We start from the raw sequence: 10,822 nt of genomic DNA on the forward strand, positions 1-10,822 counted from the left end.
TTTTTTTTTTTTTTTTTTTTTTTTTTTTTTTTTTTTTTTTTTGAGACAGGCACTCCCTATGTGACTCTGGATGTCCTGGAACTCACTCTGTAGACCAGGCTGACCTTGAACTCTGATCTGATGTCTACCTGCCTCTGCCTCCCGAATGCTGAGGTTAAAGGTGTGCACCACCATGCCAGACTCCTCCTGATCATCCTTTATCATCTTTCAAAGCATCCTCTGCCTCCTGCTTTTTTCTTCTGCTACTTTGGGAGTAACTGAGTGGGTAAGGTATCACACTATACTACACACACACACACACACACACACACACACACAGAGAGAGAGAGAGAGAGAGAGAGAGAGAGAGAGAGAGAGAGACATCAAGACTCAGCAGTACAAAACTTCTATCCCAAATCCTCACTAGCTCAACCTTCCTTCTATTTGCCCCAATTACTTCTTTCCTCAGTGGACATTGATCTTGCAGGTTTCAGCAAAAGAGGGTCCACTTACAAAGCATTCTACACTCACAGGGCGTTCATTCTGCCCCCATCCCCCACCCCAGCCTCCAGCAAGCAGGCAGGGAAACAGAATGGCCTGGTCGTGGAACTGTAGAGACAAAGGACAGAGGACGAGGCCAGGCTTGGGTGCCACCTTTGAGGTCTAGTTCAAATCCATCCTAGCAACAAGCCTTCCAGATACGCAGCAGATCATCTCAGGTGCTCCATCACGGCCACGTGTGCCCTTCCTTGCTGTGAGCACGCCCATCTATCTGAGCGTGTTATCTTTCGCTATCTATACTTAACCATCTGTGACCTCCTTCCTCGTTCCTTCTGGCCAGGGGCCTCAGTAGTCCCCAGTGAGCAATGGGCAAGGGGCCGCCAGACCTGCCTGGGAGAGTCTTAACACAACGCACTAAAGATTAGAATCCTGCTTGGTAGAGGGGGTGGGGGGAGGGTGACTGGGAACAGTTTACAGCACTGACTAGACTGTACAGATGAGGAGATGACAGTGGGGGGGGGCGACACAAAGGACGAATGACGTCAGCTGGACTGTACAGATCGGCGACCCCCGTCTGGGCACACGGTCACCCCGGTGTAAACCCCTCCTGCTCAGTAGCATAGGTCACCCTGCCCGAAGCTCCTGACGGGTGATCGGTGAATACTGAGAGAGGTCTGGGGTGGGAGTTCACACATTGTACGTTTTCACAGGTTTGTAGAGGGGTGGAAGCAGTCCGTGGTTCTCTCGGACGATTTCCAGGTACTCAGACGGGGAGTCCAGAAAGAGGGATCCGCAGCACACCTGGCAGCAACACTTGAGCCCAGTGGCCCCTGGGCTCTTTACAGACATGGGAGGGGGGGAAGGTCAAAATCATCCACCGATGGTCCATAAACGCCAGGGGTCGATTACCACCCCCCTCCCCCGGGAGACTCCCCACCAGCCTGCCCGAGGGCTCGAGAGTTCAGCGGAAAGGAGATGAGTCAGATGGGTTACCGGCCAACTCAGCCATCCTACCAGTCTGTCCCTGTCTCTTCTGGGCATCATTCCAAACCCAAGGATTTAGCAGGATCCCCTCCAGAGGTTCTGGTCTGCCTACCACACCCTCTCCTAGATAAGGCTCAGTGGTCTAGCCTCCATCCTATAGAGCACCTACCTCCACAACGTCCTTCTGGGTTGCGGCACTCCGCACAGTCATGTACATGAGGAAAACCAGCAGCACGGTGATTAGCGTGGCACACGGGAAAGCAAAGACGAACGGCTGGAAGCCTGAGGGGGGGGGGAAGAGGTTACAGCCTGGGGGGGGTGAAGAGGGAGTTACAGCCTGGGGGAAGAGAGGGGGTTACAGGACTGGGGGCGGGGGAGATGGAGTTACAGCCTGGTGGGGGAGAGGGAGTTACAGCCTGGGGGGGGGGGAGAGAGGGGGTTACAGGACTGGGAGCTGGTGTTCAAGGATGAGCTCTTGAGTAAAAGCTGGTACTGTCAAGTTTAAGGACCTGAGTTGGATCCCAAGAGTGAACACGGTAATAAAAAGAGATAACTGGCTCACTGAAATTGTCCCCCTGGCCTCCACATGTGTGTCATGGCACACACAGTAGCCGGGAGGTGGTGGCATGCACCTTTAATCCCAGCACTCAGGAGGCAGAGGCAGGCAGATCTCTGTGAGTTCAGGACCAGCCTGGTCTATAGAACCGGTTCCAGGCCAGCCAGGACTACACACATGGAAACCCTCTCTTGAAAAGACAAACCAAAAGAAAAGAACAAGCACGCACAACAAATAAAAGTATTTTTTTTTAAACTACTGATGTTGAGTGTGTGTGTGTGCGTGCGTGTGTGCGTGTGTGCATGCGTGCGTGTGTGTGTGTGTGTGTGTGTGTGTGTGTGTGTGTGTGTAGGGGGGTTCTATAAGAGAGCAGGCTGAGCCAGCCAAGGGAAGCAAGACCGTAAGTGACATCCCTCCATGGCCTCTGCATCAGCTCCTGCTTCCTGACCTGCTTGAGTTCCAGTCCTGACTTCCTTGGTGATGAACAGCAATGTGGAAGTGTAAGCTGAATAAACCCTTTCCTCCCCAATTGTTTCTTGGTCATGATGTTTGTGCAGGAATAGAAACCCTAAGACAGTCACCCATTCCTATCTTGTTCTCCCTCTCTCCCCCTATCTCCTTCAAGCCCAGAGTCCTGCCTCTGTCTGCCTTCTCTCTTGTTATCTACAGTAAAAATCTTCCCCATAGTTTAGGAGTGGCCATGCCCCCCTCTTAGTTTATTTTTTGCTTTTATTCAATAGCATCTTCTTGGGGCAGTTAAATTCCCCACCCCTGCTGTGTGGGCCAGAGTCGATGACTAGTGGATAAGAGTGAATCGTGTGTCTCCAAAGTCTACACCATGAGCCTGGGAAGAATCCCTGTGTCGGTTAGTTCCTGTGTCAACTGGATTGGATTGTACCATGTGCAAAGAGCATCTCCAGAGATGATTGCCTCCTGAGTGCTCTCTCGTTTGAGTCATAACTGAGTGGCATTCTTGGGAAATGGTCCGCGGGAGGAGGGAGGGGCCTTGGAACTGTGATGGATAACCTGGGAAAACAGTCTCAGTTGACGGGTAACCTAGATCAGGCTGGCCCACGGCATGAGTATGTCTTCATTCTTTCATTTTTTTAAAAAAGAATTATTTGTTAAATGTATGTGAATACACCGTCACTGTCTTCAGACACACCAGAAGAGGGCACTGGATCCCATTACGGATGGTTGTGAGCCATTGTATGGTTGCTGGGAATTGAACTCATGACCTCTGGGAGGAGCAGTCAATGCTCTTAACCACTGAGCCATCTCGCCAGCCCCCTATGCCTTGATTCTTCAACGGCAATGTGCAAAATGTGGGTAGCACCATTTCCTAGTTTGGGGCGTTAAGCTGTGTAAGAGGCAGGCATTCTCTGCTCTTGAGTGTAGATGGGGTATTGACTAGCTGCTGAGTTCCTGCCTTGACTTCCCTCGATGACGGACCACACCCTCAACGTGTAAGCCAAATCATCAGGATTTTATCACAGCGACAGAGATGGAAGTAGGCCGTGACGTCACCAAGGACATGAGGGAAGGACCTGAGGGCTGGGTTTTGTTCTGGCTCCCTCCTGCGGTTCCTTTGCCTACTTCCGGTCAGCCATGACGTAAGCTGCCCTTCTCTCTGACTGCCATCTACTGTGAAGGAGCTACGGGGTCTCCCACTTCACCCATGTTTTGCCCATGTTCATGGAGCTGAGCAAGTATGGGGCAAACTCTCAGACTCCTTCCTCTCAAAACAATGCCAGTTGTCCGGTCAGGAATTCGGTTGACAGGGATGTAGAAATAATAAACGCAGCTCCCATCTCTGCGTCTCTGCCGTACGATGTCTCCGCCTCAGCTTCCCACCACATGGCCCTTCTGGCCTCACCCACAAAGCCTCTTCCCAAGGATACACCAGCATGGGGCTGCGTCCCGAGAAAAGGTGGTGTGCATGAGTGTGTGTGTGTGCAGATGTGTGTGTGCAGATGCGCAGGCATGCTGTGGAGGTCAGAGGTTAACATCAGGAGTCTTCCCATATCCCTCTGCACATCCCCCACCTTGGTTTTCAGTGCATTTGTTTGGTTGGTTGGTTCTACTTTTTAAATGCATTTATTTATTATTTATTTATCTTATTGTTGGGGGGTGTGTATGTGTGCCCGTGCGTGCGTGCGTGCGTGTGTGTGTGTGTGTGTGTGTGTGTGTGTACGCACACAGTGTACTCGTGTGTGTGTGTGTGTGTGTGTGTGTGTGTAGATCAGAGAACAAGTTTAGAGTTAGTTCTCTCCTTCCCACATGTCCCTCCTGGGCATAGAACTCAGGTCATCAGGCTTAGCGGCAAGCACCTTTACCCACTGAGCCATCTTGTCAGCCCATTTTTTTTTTTTTTTTTTTTTTTTTTTTGGTTTTTCGAGACAGGGTTTCTCTGTATAGCCCTGGCTGTCCTGGAACTCACTTGGTAGACCAGGCTGGCCTCGAACTCAGAAATCCGCCTGCCTCTGCCTCCCGAGTGCTGGGATTAAAGGCCTGAGCCACCAGGCCCGGCTGTCAGCCCATTTTTTGGGTTTGTTCGTTTAAGACAGGGTCCCACTTGGTAGTCCTGGCTGGTCTGGAGCTTCAGCATAAACTAGGCTTGCTTTGGACTCACAAAGCTCTGCCTGACTCTGTGACTCTGCCTTCCAAAGACTGAAATTGCAGGTCTACACCACCACACCTAGCTTCTACCTCATTTTCTTTAGATGGGGTTTCTTACTGAACTCAGAGCTCACCGATTTGGCTTGACTGGCTTGTCGGGGAGTCCTAGGAATCCTCCAGTCTCCACATCCCTGCCCCTAGTACTGGGGTGACAGACACAGGCCTCCTCTCCCCCCCTTTTAAGTTTTTGTTATGTGTACGGGTGTTTTCCCTGTGCGTATGTCTGTGCAATGTGTGCATACAGTACCTGCAGGATCCAGAAGGAAGCATCAGATGTCCCGGAACTGGAGTCCCAGGTAGCCATGAGCTGCCATGTGGGTGCCGGGAATTGTTAGTAGTATTTAGTGGAGGTAACGACGTCAGTAGAGTAGGGGGTAGTATCAATGCATTTGGTGGTTGCACTGGTTAAGTATTGGTGGTGGGCCAGGCATTGGTGGCACATACTTTTAATCCCAGCTCTCAGGAGGCAGAGGCAGGCGATTCCCTGTGAATTCAAGGCCAGCTTGGTCTATAGAGTGAGTTCTGGGACAGCCAGGGTTCCACAGTGAGACCCTTTCTCAAGCCACCAACCCCTAAAAGTGTTGTTGGTGGTGGTGGTATTAACGGAATTTGGTGGTATATAAAAGTCAGTAGAATGTTAGGGCATTGGTACAGTTTGCTAGTGGTACCTAGATTGGTAGAGTGTTAAGGGTTGATCCTGGTGGTGTTTGGTGCTGGTGCTGAAGTTGACAGAGTGCTGGAGATGGTATTGGTGGAGTTGGTGATGGGGCTGAAGTGGTAGAGAGCCATTAATGGTATTGGTGGGGTTTGTTGTTGGTACTAAGGTGGGCAGAGTGTTCAGGATCATCATGGCGAAGTTTCAAGTTGGTGCTGAAAGGTGGAGTGTTGATCGTTGGAGTCTGGTGGTGACGATGGTGGTGGATGGTGGTGGTAGTGGTGGCTGTAGCATTTGGTCATTGAAATGTGAATTGTTCCTTTACCCAGGAGAACTACTCATGACCTTAGTGCTGACGGGGCTGTTCTTGATGCCCTTGGTTAGATCAGATCAGCTACCACGTGATCAGCTGGTCACCAGAGGTGACGGCAGGGGTTTGATACCTGTATGGCACTGCGCAGAAGGCAAGGTGTCACTTACTGGAGGGCCACACCTGAATCCTGTGGTACTGGTGAGCCTTGCTGATAGCATTCTCAGCACGGAAGATGAAGCAGTAGTCCCCGGGGTCCTGGAAGACGTGGGTCAGGTTAAAAGATGTCCGGGTCACCAACACAGCGTGGCACTCTCTGTCCTCCAGTGGGAGACACTGTGGCTTGAGGCCCCAGCACACATGCAGCGGCGGGCTACGGAAGAACAGATACACATTTTCAGAAAGGGCTTGGTAAGGAGCAGGAGCCCAGACTAAGCCCAGGGAAGCTGAGTAAGGCAGAAACTGCAGAGTCCTCTCCATACAGGATGGTAGCCTGCCATGTTCCATGTGATGGTTCAGAGTCCAACTGTCACTTTAGTAAGACTCTCCATGGAAACAAACCTCAGAGCGTGTCTGTGCCAGGGCTTCTAAGTTAGGTTAATTAAGGTGGGAAGACCCACGCTGAATGTAGGGAGCACCATTCGGTGTGTTACAGTAAAAAGCGAAAGCCAACAGAGCACCCGCATCCATCACTCTCTGCTTCCTGACTGTGGGCGCCATGTGACCAGCCATCTAAAAACCCTTCTGCTATGCCTCCCAGCTTGTAAATATTAATCTCAGTTGGGGGTTTCTATCCTGCCTTAGGTCATTCAGTTCCCTGATAAAATATATACAACTTTTATATTTATAATAAACCTTATGCACTAGAGCTGGGCAGATATCTACCCCCTAAGCTATTAGAATCTACTTCCCTACCCACAATCCCAAGTTATAACTTGCCATGTTCCATCTGGGCCACCCTTCACTCTTAACTCCAATTGGCTGACCCTCATGGCCATGTTTTCATGGCTCACCTACCCCATGGTGGCCTCTCCTCCCTCCACCTTCTTTTCTTTCATGGTCCTGCCTCAGACCCCAAGCCTGGGAATTTAAAGCCACCTATCTTTTCTCTGCTTGTCTATAGGCTATCAGCATCAACCAATAGTGTTAAATTAAGAAACAAGGCCATTACTTGAATGAAATATGTGCAGATTCTCTCGTCCCTGGGGGCAACCAGGCCTGGGGAGGTGGCAATATTTAGCATTACAATACATAGCAAGGCCGGGCGGTGGTGGTGCACGCCTTTAATCCCAGCACTCTGCCTTTAATCCCAGCACTCGGGAGGCAGAGGCAAGCAGATTTCTGAGTTCAAGGCCAGCCTGGTCTACGACATGAATTCCAGGACAGCCAGGGCTACACAGAGAAACCCTGTCTCGAAAAACAAAAACAAAACAAAACAAAACAAAAAACAATACATAGCAAAAGACCAAACCTCAACAAGTCCCATTTTTTTTTTGTCTAAATATAAAAAGGCTCTTTCGCTTATAATAATAAACAACATACAGTAGGAACAATTATGGACAGTTATAAAAATTATTATGGGCTGGGGAGATGACTCAGTGGTTAAGACCACTGACTGCTTTTCCAGAGGTCCTGAGTTCAATTCCCAGCAACTATGCCTTCATTAGAGGCTGGAGAGATGGCTCAGCGGTTAAGAGCACCGACTGCTCTTCTGAAGGTCCAAGTTCAAATCCCAGCCACCACATGGTGGCTCACAACCATCTGTAATGAGGTCTGATGCCCTCTTCTGGAGTCTCTGAAAACATTTGCATATAATAAATAAGCAAACCTTTAAACCAGTTATTAAGCAATGTGTTTTAAAAGTTCACTTTTGTTTGTATTTGACAACTCAGGAGAAGGTGTTGTTTTCTATCCTATCTTGGTCATTCAGGGTACTACATTTAAATCGGTTTCTATCTTAATTTACATTATTAATTTAAAAATATCTTCTTAGACATAGACATCCTCTTAAGTCCTAAACAACTTAAACTTCATTGTGAGACTATACCTCCATCGGAGACCTGGGAAAGAATAAGTATTACCTGAGTATGCAGGAAGTGCAGGAACACAGCTTCCGAAAAATTATAGAAATGACAGAGACAGCTGACTGCCTGGACCATCCCCCAAATTATCTCTGTAATGTTGAAGCATCTACCTCGAGCCGTCTGGTCCAGAATATCTGACAGAACTTTTGTCTGTGCAGTTGCTTAGATCTGAATATTTCACTTCTTTTAGAAATCTATGCCAGCCCTTATTTTTAATGATTTGCCTAAGAGACCAGGAACCTGTAAACACGTGGTGCTGATCCAGTTCTCTCCCAGTTCATAGCCATGGACAGAGTAGTACCATCGTCCCTCTAGGCTCTTTAAGGGACAGGGCAGGCTCTGTGGCATCATTGGGAGTGTAGAGAGGCCACAGAACACCCATACAACACTCCAGGGGTTCACTCACCTCCCGAAGAAGTTCAGGTTCATTGTCAGCTTTTGGAATGTCTGCAGGAGGGTGGGCCCCAAAATCTGGATGCCTTGAAGCGACTCTGTAAGGAAGGAGGAACCCACTGGATCTAGTGGCCGGGGATTGTCACAAGGTGCACAACCCCCTAGGCTGCGTGACCACCTCTGTGTCCTTGCCTCTGCTCCTGGTGCTGGCTCAGAGGAAGGCAACTGGAGAAGCAAGCAAAAGCCAGCTCTCTCACCCACTGTCACTATGCCACAAGAAAAGCGCCAGCCATCACCAAAGGCAAGGAAATTCTCACAAGGTCTGGAGAGACACCTCATCTGGTATCCTTGTTAGTTAACTCTGTCAGCTCGACACATCCTAGAATCAGTCTCCCGAAAAGAGAGGGATTGCCCGGGTTCAGACTGGCCTGTGAACAAGCATGTCAGTGATGTTTCATCTTGATTCCTAATAGATGTGGGAGGACCCAGTCCACCGTGGGCAGCACCATTCCCTAGGCAGGCGGTCCAGGGCTGTGTAGGAAAGCCAGCTGAGCGCGAGCTGGTGAGTGAGCTGACACACAGCAGTTTTTCATAGTTTCTGCTGTACTTCCTTGATATGCTTCCCTGGTTACAGGTAATGCGTTGTGGGACCAGCAAACAGTTCTGCCTTCAGGTTCCCACCTTGAGTTCTTGCCCTGACTTCTCTCAGTGACCTGGAGTCTAAGACAGAGAAACCTTTTCCTCCCCGGAGTTGCTTTTGGCCAGAGTGTTTTTATCCCAGCCACAGAGGACAACTGGTAAAGACTAGACCTGAATTCCACCCTTGCCACCTCGTCAAGTGCTGGGTACAGTGACATCTGCTTAAAATCCCAGAGCTGGGAGAGTGGAGATGTGTGGATCCCTGAGAGTCCCTGGCCAGCCAGACAAGCTCATGAGGTCAGCTACAGGGCAGTAAGAAATAGTTGTTTCAAAAGAATGTTGTTGAGCCGGGACAGGTGGCTCCTTCCTTTTATCCTAGCACCTGGAGACAGAGACAGGGGGATTGCTGTGAGTTCCAGGCCAGTCAGGGCTACACTGTCAAAAATAATTATTAATTTTTAAAAGTAGACTGGAATCTGAAAATTCAAGGTTTTCCTCCTGACCTCCACATGCAAATGCACACGTGTGCATACCCACCTGTACATATGTGTTAAGTACAGGCTCAGGTGCACATCATGCACATACCCTCACCCCCACACATACACACATACAAAGAAATCTCTGGAAGCTGTCCAGAGCCAGGTAGCTAGAGAGGCTTCCCACCCTCTATAGGCAGCTTCGACCTGAACTGTATTGACTGGGGAATAAAGGTCTGGTCAAGCTCAGGCTCTGAGGGCAGAGTAACCTAAACTCGGATGCCAGAGAGTGGCTGCCTGTGGCCTTTGGCAGACTCTCTGAAGCAGACATGAGAGTGGAGATAGCTCTGAGGATATTGTTGGTATTCTGTCTGGACTCTACCCCCACAGTTACCTGGCAACAGCCAGGTAGGTCTGGCCCACTATAAAAGGGGCTGCTTGCCCCCTCCTCACTGTCTTACTCTCTCACTCTTACCTCTTGCTCCCTTGCTCCCCCCCCCACATTCCTTCCCCCCACCACGTGCTCATGGCTGACCTCCACTTCTCTACTCTCTCCCTCTCTCTGCCTTTTTCTGCCTCTACTACCCTCTTGACTCCCCTCCCCATGCCCTGAATAAACTCTATTCTATACTATACCATCGTGTGGGTGGTCCTCAGGGGGAAGGGATGCCTTGGCAGGGGCCCACTGAGGCATCGCCTTCCCCCACACCTCACCACACCCCCATAGAACATATTCTACCTCTTTATCTTTTTATAAACACATCACTCTGAAGCAGACATGAGAGTGGAGATGGCTCCGAGGGTATTCCTTCGAGAGCGGCCCGATGCTAGCCTGGAGTCACTGGATCTGGAAGGAATGTTGTCTAGGACTCCTTGGGTAGAGCCAGTCCGGCAGCAGACCTACCCCGCAGATCCAATGATGCTGAGAAGTCACCGGTCTTCTGTATGATGCCCTTCGTGGTGTCTGGCTTTATCTGCTCCCATTCTGCCACCACCCTGACTTTCACTATGAAGGTTCCAGGGCTCGAGTAGTTGTAATACACCACAGGGTTGTCAGTTATCAACAAGGTCCTGTGATATGACAGGGAGAAGGGACAGAGACATCACTGTTTCCCCTTTCATTCATTCGGAAGTGAATCTAACAAGACATCAGGGAAAACGCCTGTAATGATTTGGGAAGCTGAGGCAAGAGGATCTTAAGTTCAAGACTAAGCCTGTGCTGTACAAACAAGCTCCGTCTCAAAAATCAAAACAAAGATTCATAGCTCTTGGGCTGGAGAGATGGCTCAGCGGTTAAGAGCACTGACTGTTCTTCTGAAGGTCAAGAGTTCAAATCCCAGCAACCACATGGTGGCTCACAGCCATCTGTAATGAGATCTGACTCCCTCTTCTGGAGTGTCTGAAGACAGCTACAGTGTACTTACATATAATAAATAAATCTTAAAAAAAAAAAAAAGATTCATAGCTCTTAAATTTAAATGTGTCAGTTCTAGATTTCTATGTTTCTGTTTGATTTTGTCTTTTGAGGGAGTCTCTTTTTGTTTTGTTTTGTTTTTTGTTTTTGTT

At 49.4% G+C, this 10,822-nt stretch overlaps 1 protein-coding gene across 1 annotated transcript in view; it reads right to left on the reverse strand.

Annotated features, from left to right (window-relative positions):
* Positions 1–111: 111 nt before the first annotated feature.
* The window catches only part of Tmem130 (transmembrane protein 130), a 22,930-nt gene continuing 12,219 nt past the window's right edge, over positions 112–10,822 (reverse strand). Inside the window, exons 4-8 of the mRNA XM_021222691.2 lie at positions 10,161–10,327; positions 8,155–8,239; positions 5,835–6,037; positions 1,634–1,746; positions 112–1,317 (exon numbers count right to left, since the gene is read on the reverse strand). Of these exons, the coding sequence (XP_021078350.1) occupies positions 1,168–1,317; positions 1,634–1,746; positions 5,835–6,037; positions 8,155–8,239; positions 10,161–10,327 (718 nt within the window). The 3' untranslated portion in view covers positions 112–1,167. The remainder of the gene's footprint in view (positions 1,318–1,633; positions 1,747–5,834; positions 6,038–8,154; positions 8,240–10,160; positions 10,328–10,822) is intronic.

This window comes from Mus pahari, chromosome 23 (assembly GCF_900095145.1).
Source record: "Mus pahari chromosome 23, PAHARI_EIJ_v1.1, whole genome shotgun sequence".
NCBI lineage: Eukaryota > Metazoa > Chordata > Mammalia > Rodentia > Muridae > Mus > Mus pahari.